This window comes from Mobula hypostoma, chromosome 7, assembly GCF_963921235.1.
Source record: "Mobula hypostoma chromosome 7, sMobHyp1.1, whole genome shotgun sequence".
NCBI lineage: Eukaryota > Metazoa > Chordata > Chondrichthyes > Myliobatiformes > Myliobatidae > Mobula > Mobula hypostoma.
In genome coordinates this window covers 161,244,213-161,266,216 of record NC_086103.1, presented here as the reverse complement: position 1 = coordinate 161,266,216, position 22,004 = coordinate 161,244,213, and the positions used below count along the sequence as shown (strand labels likewise).

Here is a 22,004-nt window from a genome sequence, read left to right as displayed (position 1 = left end):
TTCAATCTTTCCTTGGGTGGTAGACCATAAGGCATAGGAGCAGAATTAGGCCATTTGGCCCATCGAGTCTGCTCTGTCATTTCATCATGGCTGATTTATTATCTCTCTCAACCCCCTTCTCCTGCTCTCTTCCCGTAACCTTTGACACCCTTACTAATCAAGGACATATCAACCTCTACTTTAAATATAACCAATGACTATGCCTCCACAGCTGTCTGCGGCAATGAATTCCACAGATTCATCTATGATGCTGCACAGATGCAGCAGTATTTCTTTGACTCAAAAGGGAAATCATGTGTATACTTGCTTCCAGTTTATTCCATCAGGGATGTTGGGCACCAGTGAGAAGTGCGGCTCTAGATATCTGGTGTTGACAGCTGCAAAGTGGCTACTGGAGAGTGAGAATCGGGAAGCAAGCCAAAGATATTATAGCCATATGGCAGGCATTCCTCCTGCATCAACCAGGAGGAAAACTGGCACCATTAGTGGTGTTCTTGTTCCCCTATCTCAGGTCCATTGGCCTTTCTGATATGCCCCCTCTAATAGGATGCAGGAAATGTACAAAAATCCACAACAGAAAATGAAGATGCTGGAAACCTGAAATATGAAGCTAAATTGCTGGAAGCACACAACAGGTCAGGAAAAGAAACAGTGAAGGTCTGAGGTCTGTGAAACCTTCATCAGAATGGTGGGAGAAGAGAGAAACAAGTTAATAGGGGCAGCAGAGAAAGTGTGTGTGGAGGTGGGGGGAGGGGTAGGAGATGGGTAGAACAAAGGGAATTTCTCTGACAGGTTGAGACAAAATGGCCTAATGTGATGGGTAAGGGAAACTTGAAAATGGAAGACAGTTTTGCATGCACAGAGAATTATTAGCCCGGAAGATTTTTTTTGGTGATAATGCTTTATTTCAAGGAACGAACTCAGCTAAGACAAAGGTCGTATAGGGACAAATTCAAGTAATTTCAGATATGCTAGAATGACCAATTTGTTTTACTGGATCCATGGTTACACTGGTGGACACCTTCTTTAAACCCAAATCATTGCAATTCGGTTCTTAGAGCAAAACCAAGTTGTATTTTCAAACACAGGTGAAGAAATCTTCCAACTGGAGTTCAGTAAGTAGAATGCTGTAACTTTGGATGAGTATTTTCTGGATCCTACATTTATAGTAGTGGTATCTCTTAATGCTGAATGTAAATCACATGCTCAGGGACATCCAGTGGAAAAACTCAAGGTCCCCCTTAGTCAGAAGAGAAGACCTGATGAATGGTTTTGGCCTGAAACATCAACTGTTCATTTCCCTCCTGCTGAATCCCTCCTGCATTTTGTGTGTGTGGCCCAAACCTCCTTCTGAGGTCAGGCTCAAGTGCTTTAAGAAGCCATCAACCTTCTTAGTCAAAGTTGGACCACAGCACTCGGTGGTGGGAGGAGGAGTTCGAAATAAATTGGTAATGTGACATTGTCTTAGAATATCAAATAGCTCAAAAAAAAGTGGCTACTCATAGTTTAACCAAAGAAAGTGAAGCTAAGGATATGCTTTATTTGCAACATGTGTTGAATACACTACACAAAATTGTACACAAAACTTAATTTTTCCTATTCTACATTAGGAATTTAGTTTTTTTATTTTGATTTGGAACCAAAGTGCCGACTAATTATTTAATTTCTAATTATGCCCAAGGTACTAAACTTGTGTAACTAAAGTCCTTTAAACTTGCCCAGCATTGCACGTTATTGCTTTAACAGCAACATCACTTCAGAACCAACACGGTGCCCACATAAGTGATCTCAGCACAGTGCCTGTGATAACCCCAGCAAGCATCCCCAGTGCAATCTGTCCTCCTGTGGTGCCACAGGGATCCGGATGAAAACACACACCTGTCATCCTTGTTCCTAAAAAAAAGGAGACACGGATTGTTAATGCATAATTATAACATGGCCTCTGCCTCTCACTATTTTCCAATAGATTAGATAACCATTGGCCTTGCTTCATCAAGTAGATGCCTTGTTTGAATATTGACATGAACCAGTTTGTGTTCTCCTGGCACTACAAGATTCAAAAGTTCAAAGTAAATCTATTACTAAAGTGCATACACATCACCATACACAACCCTGAGATTTGTTTTCTTGTGGGCATACTCAGAAAATCTAAGAAACACAATGGAATTAACGAATGACTGCATCCAACAGTAAGGACAAGCACCCAATGTGCAAAATACAACAAACTGTGCAGATACAAAAAGGAAAAAAATAGTAAATAAACAATAAATATTGAGAACGTGAGATGATGAGTCCTTAGAAGTGACTCCATAGGTTGTGGGCTGAGTGGAGTTATCCGAACTGGTTCAAGTGCCTGATGGTTGAGGGGTAATAACTGTTCCTGAACCTGGTGGTGTGAATCCTGAGGCTCCTGTACCTTCTTCCTGATGGCAACAGCGAGAAGAGAGCATGGTCAGGGTGGTGGAGCTTTTCTGTGACAGCGCTCCATATGGTGGGGAGGGCTTTACCTGTGATGGACTGGGCTGCATCCACTTCTTGCAGGATTTTCCTTTCAAGGACATTGGTGTTTCCATGCCAGTCCGTGGTGCTGCCAGTCAATATACTCTCCACCGCACATCTATAGAAGTTTGTCAAAGTTTCTGATGACATGCCCAATCTTTGCAAACTCCGAAGGAAACAGAAGCACTGCTGTGCTTTCTTCGTAATTGGACCCAAGTGCTGGGCCTGGGACAGGGCCTCGGAAACGATAACACCGAAGAATTTAAAGTTGCTGATCTTTTCCATTCCTGATCCCTCAGTGAGGACTGGCTCATGGACCCCGGTTTTCATTTATTAGTTAAATGTACAGTGAAATACACATTGAAGTGCTTTGTTTGTGTTAACAGTCTAAGGATACAATGGTGGCTGCCCACAAGTGTAAGCCCAGTGCCAACATAGCATGACTACAACGTTCTGCAGGACAACATGCAGCCAACATACAACAAGACACAAACAACAAACAGCAAAATTAACCCCTTCCTATCCCCCCCCAACCCAGTGGGTGGGCACAGGGAAATCCTGCCTGCTGTGAAAGGTGAAGCAAAGGTGCTTGGCGAAATGGTCCCCCAATTTCCGTTGGCTTTTGCTGATGTAGAGGAGGCAGGACCGGGGGCACTGGATACAGTAACCAGGAAATCCATTTTAATTCATCTTCCCATTTCCATTCCATGGCTCCCTACATACCACAATGAGACACACTCAAGTTGGAGGAGCGACACCTCATAATCCATCCGGGTAGCCTCCAACCTGATCGCATGAACATCGATTTCTCTAACTTCCAATGATTTCTCCTCTTCCCCCTTCTCTCTTTTTCCATTCGCCATTCTGGCTTCCCTCTTCTCCTCACCTTCCCCCTTTCTTTCCCTCCTGCCCCTCCTTCTTCCCTTTCTCCCATAGGCCACTCTCCTCTCCTATCAGAATTCGTCTTCAGCTCTTTATCCTTTCCACTTGTCACCTCCCACCTTCTCACCTCATCTCCCCTCCCCCAGCCACCCACCTTCCCCCTCAGCTTGCTTCATCCATCACCTGTCAGCTTGTATTTCTTCCCTTTACCACCTCCCCCCCTCCGCCACCACCCCACCTTCTTATTCTGGCTGCTTCCCAGTTCCTTTCCAGTCCCGATGAAGGGTCTTAGCCTGAAATGTGAACTGTTTATTCCCTTCCATAGATGCTGCCTGACCTGCTGAGTTCCTACTATGTTGCTCAAGATTTCCAGTTTCTGCAGAATCTGTTTGGTTAGTGTTGTATATAATTGCTGCATAATTCTCTGCATTTGTATTCTTCTGCCAATGAATGCCAGTTAACAATAATATTAGATGCATATTAGAAATACAGTTTTAGGATTTACATTACATAGAAACATAGAAACATAGAAAATAGGTTCAGGAGAAGGCCATTCGACCCTTCGAGCCTGCACCGCCATTCAGTACGATCATGGCTGATCATCCAACTCAGATCCATATACCTGTCTTCTCTCCATACCCCCTGATCCCTTTAGCCACAACGGCCATATCTAACTCCCTCTTAAATATAGCCAATGGACTGGCCTCAACTGTTTCCTGTAGCAGAGAATTCCACGGATTCACCACTCTCTGTGTGAAGAAGTTTTTCCTCATCTCGGTCCTAAAAGGCTTCCCCTTTATCCTCAAACTGTGACCCCTCGTTCTGGACTTCCCCAACATCGGGAACAATCTTCCTGCATCTAGCCTGTCCAATCCCTTTAGAATTTTATACGTTTCAATCAGATCCCCCCTCAATCTTCTAAATTCCAGAGAGTATAAGCCTAGTCGATCCAGTCTTTCATCATATGAAAGTCCTTCCATCCCAGGAATCAATCTGGTGAACCTTCTTTGTACTCCCTCTATGGCAAGAATGTCTTTCCTCAGATTAGGGGACCAAAACTGCACACAATGCTCTAGGCGTGATCTCACCAAGGCCTTGTACAACTGCAGTAGTACCTCCCTGCTCCTGTACTCAAATCCTCTTGCTATGAATGCCAGCACACCATTCGTCGTTTTCACCACCTGCTGTACCTGCATGCCCACTTTCAATGACTGGAGTACAATGACACCCAGGTCTTGTTGCACCTTCCCTTTTCCTAATCGGCCACCATTCAGATAATAATCTGTTTTCCTGTTCTTGCCACCAAAGTGGATAACCTCACATTTATCCACATTAAATTGCATCTGCCATGAATTTGCCCACTCACCTAACCTATCCAAGTCACCCTGCATCCTCTTAGCATCCTCCTCACAGCTAACACTGCCGCCCAGCTTCGTGTCATCGGCAAACTTGGAGATGCTGCATTTAATTCCCTCATCCAAGTCATTAATATATATTGTAAACAACTGGGGTCCCAGCACTGAGCCTTGCGGTACTCCACTAGTCACTGCCTGCCATTTTGAAAAGGTCCCGTTTATTCCCACTCTTTGCTTCCTGTCTGCCAACCAATTCTCTATCCACATCAATACCATACCCCCAATACTGTGTGCTTTAAGTTTGCACACTAATCTCCTGTGTGGGACCTTGTCAAAAGCCTTTTGAAAATCCAAATATACCACATCCACTGGTTCTCCCTCATCCACTCTACTAGTTACATCCTCAAAAAATTCTATGAGATTCGTCAGACATGATTTTCCTTTCACAAATCCATGCTGACTTTGTCTGATGATTCCACCGCTTTCCAAATGTGCTGTTATCACATCTTTGATAATTGACTCCAGCATTTTCCCCTCCACCTATGTCAGGCTTACCGGTCTATAATTCCCCGGTTTCTCTCTCCCTCCTTTTTTAAAAAGTGAGGTTACATTAGCCACCCTCCAACCCTCAGGAACTAATCCAGAATCTAAAGAATTTTGAAAAATTATCACTAATGCGTCCACTATTTCTTGGGCTACTTCCTTAAGCACTCTGGGATGCAGACCATGTGGCCCTGGGGATTTATCTGCCTTCAATCCCCTCAATTTACCTAACACCACTTCCCTACTAACATGTATTTCTCTCAGTTCCTCCATCTCACTAGACCCTCAGTCCCCTACTATTTCTGGAAGATTATTTATGTCCTCCTTAGTGAAGACAGAACCAAAGTAGTTATTCAAGTGGTTTGCCATGTCCTTGTTCCCCATGATCAATTCACCTGTTTCTGACTGTAAGGGACCTACATTTGTCTTAACCAATCTTTTTCTTTTCACATATCTCTAAAAGCTTTTATAGTCAGTTTTTATGTTCCCTGCCAGCCTTCTCCCATAATCTTTTTTCCCTTTCCTAATTAAGCCCTTTGTCCTCCTCTGCTGGACTCTGAATTTCTCCCAGTCCTCAGGTGAGCCACTTTCTCTGGCTAATTCGTATGCTACTTCTTTGGAATTGATACTATCCCTAATTTCCCTTGTCAGCCATGGGTGCACTACCTTCCCTGGTTTATTCTTTTGCCAAACTGGGATGAACAATTGTAGTTCATCCATGCGATCTTTAAATGCTTGCTATTGCATATCCACCGTCAACCCTTTAAATATCATTTGCCTGTCTATCTTAGCTAGTTCACGTCTCATACCTTCAAAGTTACCCTTCTTTAAATTCAGAACCCTTGTTTCTGAATTAACTATATCACTCTCCATATTAATGAAGAATTCCACTGTATTATGGTCACTCTTACCCAAGGGGCCTCGCACAACAAGATTGCTAACTAACTCTTCCTCATTGCTCAATTGACATCCATGGCATTGTATGGAAAAGATCTGGCAACAAAACAATCACAGTTATCTTGACTATACCTCTTCCAATTCTGTCCCATACAAAAATGCTATTCCCTTTTCTCAATTCCCTTGTTTCTGCCGCATCTTTTCCCAGGATGCTGCTTTCCTTTGCAGGACATCAGAAATGTCTTCCTTCTTCAAAGAACAGGCTTTCCCTTCCTCTGCCATTGATGCTGTCGTCACCCAGATCTCCTCCATTTCCTTAACATCCATACTCATCCCATCTTCCCACCACCTTAACAGTGATAGGTCCATGCCTACCACCCCATGGGCCTCTTCATCCAAGACATCAGGCTCTGCAACTTCCGCCATCTCCGGAGGGATTCTACTATCAAGTAAGTAAAGGGCTGGATCCGTCCTTGGCTACAACCCGGACTCTTTTGAGTTAGTGGTGGAGAGGAGATCACCAAACAAACTGTTATCCATTAGGAACAATCTGCCACATCCTCCCCATGACCTACTGAATAAGCAGCAAAGCACCCTTTCAAACAGGCTCATTCAGCTCTGCTGTCACAAGGATTGTTACAGAAAATCTTTCCTACCAAATACAATAAGCATATACAACAGTTCGTCTCTGTGCGACAGGAGACCACACATCATAAAACAATAGTCTCCGCTTTATTATTTTGTACGTTATTATTGCATATTGGTAAATTATTATTATTCTGTGCATTATTATTAGTTAAGTCTGCACACTGCTAAGTGTGTTTTTAAATGTGCTGCTATAACAAAAGAATTTCCCACTCGGGATCAATAAAGTATTTATTATTATTATTATTAGTAGAAGTAGTAGTAGCATCTTTACTAACCCCTCCACTTTTCACAGGGATCACTCCCTCCGTGATTCCCTTGTTCATTCATCCCTCCCCACTAATCTCCCTCCTGCCTCTTATCCCTACAAGCGGCCTAAGTGCTACACGTGCCCATGCACTTCCTCCCTCACCTCCACTCAGGGCCCCAAACAGTCCTCCCAGGTGAGATCTGCAAAACTTCTGGGGTCAACTATTGTATCCAGTGCTCCTGATGCAGTCTCCTCTACAATGGTGAGACTTGTCATAAATTGGGTGACCGTTTCGTTGGGCACCTCTGCTCTATCCATCTAAAGCGAAACTTCCCAGTGGCTAAACATTCTAATTTCAATTCCCATTCCCATTCTGACATGGCTACGGCCTCCTCTTGTGCCAAAATGAGGTCGCCCCCAGGGTGGAGGAGCAATACCTTGTATTCTGTCTGGGTAGTCTCCAACCTGATGGCATTAAAATCAATTTCTCCTTCCAGTAAAAAAAAATGCCCCATCCTCCTCTCTTTTTCTATTCCCCACCCTGGCCTCTTATCTCTTTCCCTGGTTCCCTTCCTCCTTCCCTTTTTCCTATGGTCCACTCTCCTCTCCTATCAGATTTCTTCCTCTCCAGCCCTTTACCTTTCCTACCACCTGGCTTCAACCCATCACCTTCCAGCTATCCTCCCTGCTCTTCCCCCATCTTTTTATTCTGCATCTTCCCCTTTTCTTTCCAGTCCTGAAGAAGTGTCTTGGCCTGAAACGTTAACTGTTTATTTATTTCCATGGATGTTGCCTGACCTGCTGAGCTCCTCCAGCTTTTTTGTATCTGTTGCTTTGGATTTCCAGCATCTGTAGAACTCCCCATGTTACTGAGTGCTAACAGATAAGGTTCACACCCTAAAATGCTATTTACAAAGTCTCTAATCCAGGCACCTCAAGTTAAAGGTAGTCATGGAAAATTAACATTTTCAAGATATGTGTCAAGCAAATGAGTGTGGTAGCTTTTATTCTGCAAAGATACTTAGATTCATCCACAGAGCACAATACCAGGACTGAGTTGCAGTTGCTTGAAATTGGCTACCTCTACTTACACTAATTTTGCCATTGTATGTGAAATCAATATCAGCAAGCAGTAAAGATGCAGATAATATCACAAGATTATGCCTGCTTATTAGAAAAAGACTATATGACATAAGAGCAGAGCCAGGCCATTCAGACCATTGAGTCTGCTTGAAGCAGGAGAACATCAAGTTATCAAAATGATTAAATACTATAAGTACTTGGAAACTTAAATCAATTGACTGATGTTTGACAACAAATTATGTCAAGTTGTGTAACAGGACTTTAAATGATGTACCTGGATACTGATAGGCGCAGTTCCTTGGATTGATGTAGATGGTGTTAAACGCATTTGGAGCAATGGTTTGATAATGATCATCAGCAGGATCATACACAGATACCTTGTAAACAGAATAATTTATTAAACATTAGTGAGCTTTACAATGCAAAAAGACCAAGAGACATTTTATCTTCAGAGACTACATGCAATTATTACATACAGGGTCAAAATGATTACCTGCTGATACTAAGCAGTAGTTAAATGTATTGATTGAGTTATGGAGCTTAAAAGACAAGGTGCAAATTACTGTCTTTTTAACTTACCTGTTTCTAATGGGTAGAATGGTGCAAGATAAATAATCAGGTCATTATGAATACCTACTTTAAAAACCATCCAAGTCGCTTGTGGACCTGGAAAGGTGATAACACTAGAAATCAAATTGACTTTATTACTATGAACCAAAGATTTAGACTCAATGCAAAACATATCCAGGTGCAGACTGTAATAGTGACCTTAACCCAGTAATATGTCATGTAAAAGTAAAACTTAAAAGACTAAAGAAGCAAATACCTGAACAATCCCTTGACTACTTGCAATTAATTAAAGAAGAAAACTTAAGACAAAAATTTACAATTGAAGTAAGGAATAGATTTCAAAGTCTAGAAATAGAATCTGTTGAAGATGATAGCAATCATGTAGAAATGAAATTTAACTCTCTAAAGGATGCCTTGGTAGAATCAGCAAAGTCAGTGATTCCTAAAAAAGAAAAAAGCACGAAGAATAAATGGATGACAGATGAAATCAAAAATCTAATGGAAGAAAGGAGACGGAAGAAAGCGAATCCAATAGAATATAAGTCCTTAGATAAAAAAGTTAAAAGCTTATGTGAAAAAGCCAAAGAAGAATGGTCAAACCAGGAATGTGGGCGAATAGAAAGGATCCCTATTACTGATCCAAAAAGGTTACGTCAACAAATCAAGAATATCTCTGGTAAAAAGCTCCTCTGTTCTTCAGGTGGATGTTTGAAAGCAAAGAGTACCATTATCATGGAAAAAGATGAGATTATGAACAGATGGACTGAGTATATTCAGGAATTGTTTGAAGACGATTGAGGAGAAAAACCAGAAATTAAGAAAAAAAATTGAAGGTCCAAGTATTTTAAAATCTGAAGTTCGTAAGGCAATAAATAAGATGAAGAAAGGATAGGCAGCTATCTAGTAATTGCCCTTGAAGATTATGGAATTGAAAAACGTACTGATTTAACCAATGACATTTATGAGACTGGATATAATACTAGAAGAGATGAAAAAAATCAGTATTTATCAGTCTTCCTAAGAAAGCTGGAGCAATAGAATGTGAATTACATAGGACCATAAGTTTAATGAGTCATATCACCAAGATACTTCTAAGAATTTTGATGACAAGAGCTAAAAGGAAGATACAAGCTGAAATAGGTAAAGAACAATGTGGTTTTGTGAAAGACAAAGGTACAAGAAACGCAATATTGATGTTAAGGATACTATCAGAACGAGCTATTCAAGTGCAAAAAGATTTGTTCGTTTGTTTTATCAACTACACAAAAACATTTGATAAAGTGAAGCACAATAAGTTATTTGAAATATTACAGCAAACTCTAGGTCTAGATTCGAAAGACCTCCACCTAATCAGAAATCTGTACTGGGAACAAACTGCCACTGTAAGAATAGATGGAGAAGTGAGTCAGTTTACGAAAATCAAGAGAGGCATTAGACAAGAGTATGTTTTCTTCCCTGATTTATTTAATGTGTACAGTGAAACAATATTACAAAAAATAAGAGACATCTTGGGAATCAAAGTTGGCGGTGAAACATCAATAATTTCAGATATGCAGATGACACTGTGTTAATTGCAAGTACGGAGGAAGAACTACAAAACTTAATTGATATAATTGTTGAAGAAAGTGCAAAAATGGGTCTATCTATCAATTGCAAAAAGACAGAATGTATAGTGATATCCAAAAAGAAGGAGAATCCTATCTGCAGGCTGAGAATAAATGGGGAAGACATAAAACAAGTAAAGAACTTTTGCTACTTAGGAAGCTGGGTGACATCAGATGGCAGGTGCGACATGGACATCAAAAGAAGAATAGGGATGGCAAAAGACACCTTTACGAGAATGAAGAGTATACTGACCAATACTAAACTAGGCATGACAACCTGCCTCAGAGTACTGAAATGTTATGTTTATCCAGTTATGTTATATGGCTCAGAATGTTGGACGATATCTAGTAACATGAGGAAACGAATTGTAGCAGCAAAAATGTGGTTTTTGAGGAGGATGCAAAGAATATCATGGATGAAACGAATATCTAACGAGGATGTCATGAACATAGCAAACACAGAAAGAGAAATAATGTATGAGAGCATGAAAAGGCATCATAACTTCATTGGACATGTGATTAGGAAAGAAGAGTTAGAATGCATGGTAATTATGGGAAAAATTGAAGGGAAGAAAGCAAGAGGAAGACAAAGACAATTGATGATGGAGACAGCAGCCAGAGAATTGGAAATGAATACCAATGAATTGATCCACTTGACCCGAAACAGGAGTGTGTGGGCCATGGCAGTCAAAGCTCAAACTGGGCATGGCACCTGATGATGATGATGAAGATGCTTCTAATACAAGTAGCAGAACTTGTGAATATTTCTGGAGGAAGATAGCAATATATGCTCTGACTGGCTGTAAATGCAATTTTTCAGTTCAAGGTCCTTTATTATTACGTAGATTTTACTTTTGTCTTGCCTTCCATTTGTTTACTTTTCAATCCTTATGGCTTAAGTATTTTTGTGGCTATAACTCTAAGGTTGGGTGGCAGGGTGGAGATAGGTCTTTACCAAAGGAGGTGTAAGGTGCTTCTTCCCTCCGCAAGCCTGCAGGTCACCCTTGGTATTACCTGCTTAGCTCCACGATCAGGGTCATGTGAAGCCATGGGAGCAGGTGGTGGATGGTCGTATGAGCAGCTGGTGTATGTCACAAGTCTTGGTTTATGTGACCACTGATACCAGGCAGACAATCTCCGAAGAGTATTGATAATGGCTGTGGTCACACATCTTGTAAAGACACTGTGCAGAAGAAGGCAATGGCAAACCATTTCTGCAGAATTTGCCAAGAACAATCATGGTCAATAGACATTGATCGCCCACATCATACGACATGGCACATGATGGGTACGATGATGATGAATTCTAAGGTGAGTTGGGACACCCAAGAAAGTAAATAGAAAACCTTTTTCTAAAGTTTCATTGATGCTACCATTTCATCACCAGGAGGAACAAAGATGAATATTCTGTACCAAGCAACTCAATGCCAAACACATTGAACTGCAAGGTTTGGGCAGCATTCCAGATTAGCCACCAGGAACAGCTAACATAATACACAAGAAGGTCTTCTCCCTATCTGTGCCAGATAGGTCTATCAATGATAGCAACAATAGAAGTGACCATGGCACATGCTTTGTGGAGACGAAGTCCTGTCTTCACACTGAGGGCACATCTACTGTGTTATGTGATACTATGGGTTGGAGTCTTTCTCATTTAGAATACTCAATTTGGTAACATAAAACAAAACATACCCTCATGAAGGGCTCTGGAACATCAATGGACATGGACATTACCATAATTTGTGACCTTCTAGCCCACATCTCCTTCACATCACCATTATTATCAAAGCATGTCATCCCCTGAAGTTACTGATGACAGTATCTCCAGCCCCTGCCATCTCAAACTAAAAGTGGTCAAGGGAAGACGATTGAGCCCTGGTTCACAGGGAAGAGCAGAAGGGATTGCTGGGAGCAGCACCCGGATAACCTAAAACTGAGAACCAACCTAGTGAAGTATAACACAGAGCTATGTACACGCTATACATTAAAACCAGCACGTAATGGATAGCTCTAAGCAATCTCACAGCCAACAGATCAGATCGAAGTTCTGCAATATTGCCAAATTTAGAAGTGTACAATGGTGGACAGTTAAGCAAGGGATTCCAAGAACTCAGGGATATCTGGGCCTAGCTTGTGAGGACTAAGGACTAGGGAGAAATATTCATGGCCATATTGGGTCAAAGGTCCACTTCAGCTTCTGCCTATCTCAGGAGCCAGTTAGCATCAGTACAATTCACTCCACATGATACCAAGAAACAGCTGAAAGCACTGGATGGAGCAAAGGCAATGGGACTGGACAACATCCCAGTTGTAGTTCTGAAAAAACAGTGTTCCAGGACTAGTTGCAACTCTAGCCTAGTAGTTTCAATTCGATTACAAAAATGTAACTGTAAAGTGATGGAAGGTGTTGTCAAGTGTCAAAAAAAGAAACAATAGAGCACAACTTCCCCTTTGCTAAGGCCACTCCTTCCCAGACCACAGCCCCGCTCCAAAAGCTGAGTTCCAGAAGTGAAAGGAGAGTGATTGCCATTGACATTAGGATAACATTTGGCTGAATGTGGCATCAAAGTGCCCTGGTAATACTGAATGCAATGGGCATCCAAGGAAAAACATTCTGATATTTGGAGAGGCTCTTGACTTGAAGGAAAATGATTGATAGAGGCCAAGTATCCCAATCCCTGGACATCCTCAACCCAACCAAGCTAATCAGTTCATCAATGACCTTCTTTCTTAAGGACCGAAGTGGACATGTTCAGCTGATGATTTCACAATGTTGAATTCTATTTGTAACGCATCAGCAAATAAAGCAGATTAGTACAAAGACAAGTTTATTATCATGTACACAAGTACATGCATGCACAGGTGCAGTGAAGAACATACTTGCAGCAACATCACAGGCAAATAGCATCAGATGCACATCATTCAGAAGAAAAACATAAATTATACATATTTTTTACAAGGATAAACAGAGTTCTTTGCAGTGCAAAGTGGTCATTGTGTTGGTATAGTGAGGTAATGTTTAGAGTTGTGGAGGTTGATTCAAGAGATGAATGGTTGATGTTTCAGTACCTCCTGCCCAACAGTAGTTTCAAGAAGACAGTATGGCCCAGATAATGGGGATTATTTGATGATAGATGTTGCACTGTTGAGGCAGTGCCTCATGTACATATTCCTGATAGTGGGGAGGCATGTAGCTGTGATATTTTGAGCTGAGTTTATAACTCTCTGCAGCTTCTTAGCCTCCTGCGCATTTGAATTTGCCGCACTTGACTATGCTGCAAGCAGTCAGGATACTCAAAGTTCCAAGTAACGTTATTGTCAAAGTATGTATACATTACCATATACTACCTTGAGATTCATTTTACTGCTTGCGTAATATTGTCTGGTAATTTTGTGGCACCAATGATGATCTCCCACTAGGGAAGGGGTTCCCATTTTTTATGCCACGGTCCAATACCATTAAGCAAGGGGTCTGTGTAAACCCTGCACTAGAGAGAGGCTAAAAGGGGGGAATTTATCCTTGGAGTCAGAGCAAATGGCTGAAATAGTGAAAGAGCCCGAAGGATCATTGGGGACCCAAGTCACCCCAACCACAAACTGTTCCAGCTGCTACCATCCGAGAAAAAGAACCGCAGCATGAAAGCCAGGACCAACAGGCTCCGGGACAGCTTCTTCCACCAGGCCATCAGACTGATTAATTCATGCTGATACAATTGTATTTCTATACTATATTACAGGTTACTATAATTTGCACATTGCACATTTAGATGGAGACAAAAGGTAAAGATTTTTACTCATGTATGTGAAGGATGTAAGAAATAAAGTCAATTCAATTAAATAACGTCAGTTTTACTGAGAAGGGTTTGTAGCATAGTGAAGGCAAAATGGGGCACACTAATGTGCTGTAACATTTTGGGGTTAAGTAGGAGGTAGTGCTAGGTGTTCTGAAAAGCATTAATGTGGATCATTTCCCAAGGTCTGATGGCATTGTTGTAAGTATTAGCCTTCAATGATAAAGATCAGTTAGGCACAGAGAATATCTGTATTTGCTGATAAGTACGCTTATTGGCACATAAATTTACACCCTATTTACCTGTGTGTACACCCACTAGGTTTCCCCAGCTCTCCATGAACAGTCAAAGAATAAAAAAGTAACACTAAGGAAAAGAAGTCTATGCTGGCCAGGCATTCTTCTTGATCCCAAAGTAGTCTCCATGTTTCCGAAGTAGGGTTATCCACTTCTGTGATGATTGTCTCCACAGAGTCGTCGCTGTCTGTGCTGCCAAAATCTTCCATTGCTATCCTATTCCTTATCAGGTCAATCTGTGATGTTTCAATCTTATTAGTTCAAGCTCATTTGAACATCTCAGCTTCTCATTGGATCTTGTCCAAGGCTACAAGCAGTATTACCTTATGGCTCTTTCACCCAGACTTGTGCCCTAGGTAATGTCTTTTGTTACTTCCAACTCAGACTGGTTCAAACCAGTATCTGAAAATGATCTCAAACTTAACAGATCATCAGCAAAAACACTCATTGTGCCCACGTTCATTCCCTCTGATTAAGTTATCCCTGAGCAAGAACAGGTTCATCAAACAGTTCACAGAATGCCGGCTGCAAGAACAGACTCACAAAATGGCCACCTCCGTTCCTGTGATCATATGGCAAGAACAAAGACTTTCCCTTTGTTTGTTTCCACTACCCTTGCCTCATTCCTGCTCGCTGATTTGTAGATTGTAGTTCTTTTTGGCCAACAGCATCAGCATATATCCCAGAATCTTGAAAGAAGCAAGTGAGAAGATAACTGAAACTTTGACAAAGGCCTTTGTGTCCTCACTAGCAGCAGGCAAGGACCCAGACAGCTGGAGAGTACTAAATGTTGTGCCTTTGTTCCAGCAGGAAAATAGGGATAATCCATGAAACAAAAGGCCATTGAACTTCATGTCAGTGACAGGGAAGCTTTTGGAGAGGACACCGAAGGATAGGATCTTTGTGCATTTGAAAAGGCTTGGCTTGCTTAGAGAAAGTCAGTATGGCCTTGTGCATGCCTTACAAATTTGATCGTGTTTTTGAGAAGGCGACAGAAGAGCTTGCTGGGGACAAGGCAATTGATGTTACCTACATGGACTTTAGTAAGGCACTTGATAAGGTACCTCATGGCAGCTTGATTAAGGTGCATGGGATCCAGGGTGAATTGCAAGTCACACATCAGGTTGAAGAGCAGCTACTTCTCTTCAGCCAGTTGGTTATTGAGCCAACCTGCACAACATGAATCACTATAATTTAGCAACACTATGATCACTTTGCGCTAAAATAGACTTCGATTTTTTTTGATCTTTTCTTATAAAAATTGTGTATACAGTAATTCAATATACTGTTCAACTATTGGGCATCAGTTGACTTCGACAGCATGGGAAAGGGAGTCCACCAAAAACCAAAAACCGGTTGGTAGGTTAATTGGTCATTGTGAATTACGCCGTCATAGGGCAGGATTAAATCGGGGATTGCTGGGCGACATGGTTCGGAGGCAGTATTCCACACTGTATCTCAATAAATAAATAAATAAAATGTTCCAATGTCAACTTCACTAACTTATTTGCATTAATAAGTTGGGGGAGCAGAAAAATGGATGTAGGTTCATGTCCCTTGCTGAAAATAAAGCATCTTAATAGTTAGAACTTTAGAAAGAATGTAAACATAGAACATTACAGAACAGTGCAGGCCCTTCAGCCCATTATGTTGTGCTGACCATTTAACCTACTCTCAAATCTACCCTTCCCTCCTACATAGCCTTTCATTTTTCTATCATCCATGTGAGTCTCTTAAAAGTCCTTGCAACACACACAAAATGCTGTTGGAACTCAGCAGGCCACGCAGCCTCTATGGAAAAGAGTACAATTTTGGGCCAAGACCTTTCAGCAGGTCCTGATGGTGTGAGTCCTGAGCCTCTTATACCTTCTTCTTGATGCAGTAGTGTGAAGAGAGCATGGCTAGGGCAGTGGGGATTCTTGATGATGGATGGTGCTCTCCTGTGAGAGCGCTCCATGTAGTTGTGCTCAATGGGGTAGGGAAAACTTTACCCATGATGAACTGGGCCACGTCTACTACTTTTTGTAGGACTTTCCATTTAGGGCATTGGTGTTTCCATTCCAGGCAGTGATACAATCAGATAATATACTCTCCACCACACATCTAAAGAAGTTTTTCAAAGTTTCAGATGTCATGCGGAATATTCATAAACCTCTGAGAAAGTAGAGGTGCTGCTGTGCTTTCTTTTAATGGCACTTACGTGCTGGGCCCAGGACAGAACCTCTGAAATGATGATACTGAGAAATTCTCCATCTCTGATATCTCGATGACGATTGGGTCGTAAATCTCGTTTCTTCCTCCTGAAGTTAATAATCATCTCCTTGGTCTTTTTGACATTGAGTGAGAGGTGGTTGTTGTGGCATCACTCAGCCAGATTTTCAATCTCCCTCCTATATGCTGATTTGTCACCACCTTTGATTTGGCCAACGACTGTAGTGTCATCGGCAGACTTAAATATGGCATGGGAATTGTGCTCAGCCTCACAACCATAAGCAGAAAACAAGTAGAGCAGAAAGCACAGCATACAGCTTTGTGGTTCACCTCTGCTGATGGAGACTGTGGAGGAGATGTTGTTGCCAATTTGAACTGACTGGGGTCTGCAAGTGAGGAAATTGAGGATCCAATTGCATAAGGAGGTATTGAGGCCCAGGACTTGAAGCTTATTGATGAGTTTAGAGGGGATGATCGTATTGAATACCGAGCTGTAGGCTGTGAAGAGCGCTCTAACATATGCATCTTCACTGTCTTGATATTCTTGGATTAAGTCAAGAACCAATGAAATGGCATCTGTTGCTGACCTGTTGTGCCAGTAGGCAAACTGGAGTGGATCCAAGTCACTTCTTAGGCAGGAGATGATGTGTTTCATCACCAATCTCCCAAAGCACTTCATCACAGTGAGTGTAAGTGCTACTGGACGATAGTCATTGACGCAGGTTACCACATTCTTCTCAGACATTGGTATGATTGAAACCTGATGAAGCAGGTGGATAGCTCAGACTGCTGAAGTGAGAAGTTAAAGGTATCAGTGAACACTCCAGAGAGTTGATCGGTACAGGTCTTTGGTACTCGGCCAGGTACATTCCATTGGTCCACCCTCCTGAAGGATGCCCTCACGTCAGCCTCAGAGACTGAAATCACAGGACCATCAGAGGCTGCGGGAGTTTGTGAAGATTCCTGTCACTGTCCCGACCGTTAATTCCCCATTTTCTCCTAATTCCCTTTGATTGTGCCACAGTTCCGACCGTTAATTCCTCATTTTCTCCTAATTTCTTTTGATGGTGGCACACCTGGTTTTCATCAAGACCTGCAGCATAAGAACCTCGGCTTTGCACCCACTAGTTGCCAGACCGTTGGTTTTGCCAGTGTGGTAATTAATGCTTCCTGGCCGCTTAGGATTGTGTGTTCTAAGTTTTGCTTCAGTATCGAGATTTACCTGTGAAACTCAGTCTCTCCGTGTCAAGATAAGTATTCTAAGTTTTACTTCAGCACCGAGGTTTATCTGTGTAACTCCGTTTCTCCGTGCTAAGAAAAGTTTTGTCTGCCGCTTTCCTTTCTACGCTCTGTGTCAAGGTAAGTTCTACCTGCCCCTGCTTTCCTGCACTCCCTCCTGTTTGCCGTTCAACACTCATGCCCACGTCTGCATCCCAACTCAATCTCCATGCCTGTGTCCTGTGTTTGGGTTTGCCTCGTTCATTGCAATAGACCGATCTGGCCACCATGGACCCAACGGACATGAATACCCTTCAACAAGCCCTCACCAGCCAGGGTTCCCCACTGGACAGCACGACCAACTCCTCCGGGAGGTCATGGAGAACCTCCGTTCCCTGTCTGCTCACGTCACGCAGATCGGTGACCAGGTGGACCGTGTATCCACTCATTTTACTCAACCCACTCCTGGAACCCTGTCTAACCAGCCCAGACACCCTATAGTGGCAACCCCCTACGTGCCAGCAACACCCCCGCCTTGACAGCCTCACGTACCTGAACCGGAACACTACGCTGGAGGTTTGGGGAAGTGCCAGGCCTTCCTTCTTCAGTGCTCCTTGGTGTTCGAACAGCAGTCGTCCATGTACTCCACGGATAAGTCAAAGATTGCTTATATCATGGGGTTGTTGCGGGGAAGTGCATTAGTGTGGGCCACAGCTGTTTGGGAAATATCAACCGGATATCTGCTCTTCTTTCCCCACCTTTATCGCGAAAATGAGAAACATCTTTGACCACCCCATCCATGGTAAAGACGCAGCCAAGCGTCTACTCACTCTCTGCCAGGGCTCACACAGTGTTGCTGAATATTCTGCGGACTTCCAGATGTTAGTGGTCGACTCGGGGTGGAACAATGAGGCACTCCAAGGGGTGTTTCGGAATGGTCTCAGCGACATACTGAAAGACGAGTTGGTGGCAAGAGATGACGACAGCCTGGATTCGCTGATCTCTCTAGTCACCAGGTTGGACAATCACCTCCGAGAACGCCATAAAGTACTGGTCGTCTGCCACCTTTGGCCACTCCTCGGCACTCATTACCGCCTCCCGCCAAAACAAGCCTCTCTCCTCCTCCTGCTCCTAGAATAGCTCCCAGCCCTGCTGTTTCCATCGCCCTGGGAGAGGAACCCATGCAGCTGGGTCGGAACCGTCTTTCCCCCACAGAAGACTCTGGAGATTGAGAGTCGGTGAGTGTCTCTATTGCGGCCTGTCCAGCCACTTCCTTGCTACCTGTCCCCTTCGGCCGAAAGGGAAGGCTCATCAGTAGAAAGGGGGACCTTTGTGAGCCAGACAACATTCCCTTTCGTCCCCCAACCCCGAATGCAGCTTCAAGCCACTTTGTGTTACAACCAACAGTCCTTGCCTCTGTTAGCACTAGTGGACTCTGGCGCTGAGGGAAACTTTTTGGATGGAAACTTAGCCTTCCAAGCTGGAATTCCTCGTGAGCCATTGTGTACTCCCCTGGAAGCCTGGGCACTGGACAGTAGACTACTGGTCCGAGTCACACACTGCACAGAACCCCTGCCTCTCCTTCTCTCCGGAAACCATTGGGAACAGGTACGATTTAACCTAATTTCCTCTCCTCAAGCCCCTATAGTTCTTGGTTATCCCTGGTTAAGCCGTCATAACCCCCACATCGACTGGTCCATTGGGAAGATAGTCAACTGGAGCTCGTTCTGCCATTCCACTTGAATACAATCAGCCCTTTCCCCGGTGGAGGTCACTGTGACCTCGTCCACCTCTGAACCCTCCGACTTATCCAAGGTTCCAGTAGAGTATCAGGATCTGGGAGAAGTGTTTCGCAAGCAATGGGCTCTTTCCCTGCCTCCACATCGCCCTTATAATTGCGCAATTGACCTTCTCCCCAGAGCCGCTCTACCCACCAGTTGGCTGTACAACCTGTCCTGGCCAGAAAGGGAAGTAATGGAGGCTTACCTAAATGACTCTCTCGCGGCTGGCATTATCTGACCCTCATCTTCCCCTGTAGGCACAGTTTTCTTCTTTGTGGGGAAGAAAGACGGCTCACTGAGCCCCTGCATTGACTACCGTGGCCTGAACAGCATTGCCATAAAGAATAAGTATCCCCTGCCCCTTATCAACTCTACTTTCAAGCCCCTTCACGGAGCCACAATTTTCTATAAGTTGGACCTGCGGAATGCCTATCACCTGGTCAGGATAAGGGAGGGAGATGAATGGAAAACAGCTTTTAACACCCCCCTCAGTCATTTCGAATATCTGGTCATGCCAGTCAGTCTCACCAATGCCCCCATTGTCTTCCAAGCCCTGGTAAACGACCTCCTTCGGGACCTTATTAACCTTTTCATTTTTGTTTATTTGGACTACATCCTAATCTTCTCCCGTAATCTTCAGGAACACACCCACCGTGTCCATCAGGTTCTTCAGAGGCTTTTGGAGAACAAGCTATTCATTAAGGGAGAGAAATGCGAGTTCCATGCCCGTTCTGTCAGTTTCCTAGGGTACATCATTGAGAACGGGCAAGTGAGGGTGGATCCCGAAAAGATCCGGGCGGTGGCAGAGTGGCCAATACCCATGACACTCAAGCAACTCCAGAGATTTCTGGGGTTTGCAAACTTCTATCGTCGCTTCATCAGGGAATACAGCCGGGTGACAGCACCCCTTACTCAACTCATCTCTCCTGCGACCCCTTTTCACTGGGACCCCGAAGCAGACTCAGCCTTCTCGGAGCTGAAGAGGCATTTCACCTCCACTCCCATCCTGGTCCAACCTGACCCCTCTCGCCAATTCATTGTGGAAGTCGACGCCTCCGACTCTGAGGTGGGAGCGGTCCTCTCCCAATGCTCCGTCCCAGACCAAAAGCTCCATCCCTGTGCCTTCTTCTCTCACTGTCTATCCCTCACCGAACGGAACTACGACGTAGGGAACCGGGAGTTACTGGCTGCCAAAGTCGCCTTGGAGGAGTGGAGGCACTGGCTGGAGGGAGCGGAACATCCATTTATCATCTGGACGGACCATAAGAACCTGGTATTCATCCTAACCGCTAAATGCCTTAATTCCCGTCAAGCTCGTTGGGCATTATTTTTTGGCCGTTTCAAATTCACCCTCACCTATCCTCCTAGTTCCAAGAACGGGAAGCTAGATGTTCTCCCTCGTCAATACGTCTCCGAGGAGGGCCTTCCCAACCCCGAGACCATCCTTCCACCATCCCGTGTTGTGGCTGCCCTCACCTAGGAGATCGAATCCATAGTTAAAGAGGCCCAACAGACTCAACCTGACCCATGCGATGGACCACCCCCCCCTCCAATCGCCTCTTCGTGCCGGGCTCTGTTCGGTCTCAGGTTCTCCAGTGGGGGCACACTAATCATTTTGCCTGCCATCCCGGAATCAATCGAACCCTGTCCCTTCTGAAGAGACATTTCTGGTGGCCCACCAGGGATGCTGACACTCGCTCCTTCGTCTCTGCCTGTACCGTGTGTGCCCGCGGAAAAGCCTCCCATCAACCACCTGCTGGGCTGCTTCGTCCCCTACCTGTCCCTAGCTGCCCTTGGTCCCACATTGCTCTGGATTTTGTTACTGGACTACACCCTTCACATGGTAACACTGCTATACTCACCATGGTGGACCGCTTCTCCAAAGCCATGCACTTTATAGCCCTTCCCAAACTCCCTACAGCCCGTGAAACAGCCGACTTCCTTGTCCATTATGTCTTCCGCCTTCATGGAATTCCCTCTGTCATTGTTTCTGACTGGGGCCTCCAATTCATCTCTCAAGTCTGGAGATCCTTCTGTCAAGCCCTTGAAGCCTCAGTAAACCTGTCTTCCAGTTTCCATCCACAGACTAATGGTCAAACGGAACGAGCAAACCAGGATTTGGAAGCAGCACTGCGCTGCATATCCACCAACAACCCGTCATCCTGGAGCACCCATCTCACTTGGGTCCACTACACCCACAACTCCCTGGTCAGCACCGCCACTGGAATGTCTCCCTTCGAATGCTTCCTCAGTTATCAAACCCCTCTGTTTCCTGCCCATGAAGACGACATCGCTGTGCCTTCAGTTCAGGCCCATCTCCACCAGTGCCGCAAGATCTGGAAGGATGCATGCGTGGCCCTGCGCCGCTCAGCCAACCGT

At 43.9% G+C, this 22,004-nt stretch overlaps 1 protein-coding gene across 1 annotated transcript in view; it reads right to left on the bottom strand.

Moving 5' to 3' along the window:
- Positions 1–1,563: 1,563 nt before the first annotated feature.
- Positions 1,564–22,004, bottom strand: part of plekhb1 (pleckstrin homology domain containing B1) — a 186,903-nt gene continuing 166,462 nt past the window's right edge. The window contains exons 5-6 of the mRNA XM_063054912.1: positions 8,429–8,531; positions 1,564–1,893 (exon numbers count right to left, since the gene is read on the bottom strand). Coding sequence (XP_062910982.1) covers positions 1,757–1,893; positions 8,429–8,531 — 240 coding nt within the window. The 3' untranslated portion in view covers positions 1,564–1,756. The remainder of the gene's footprint in view (positions 1,894–8,428; positions 8,532–22,004) is intronic.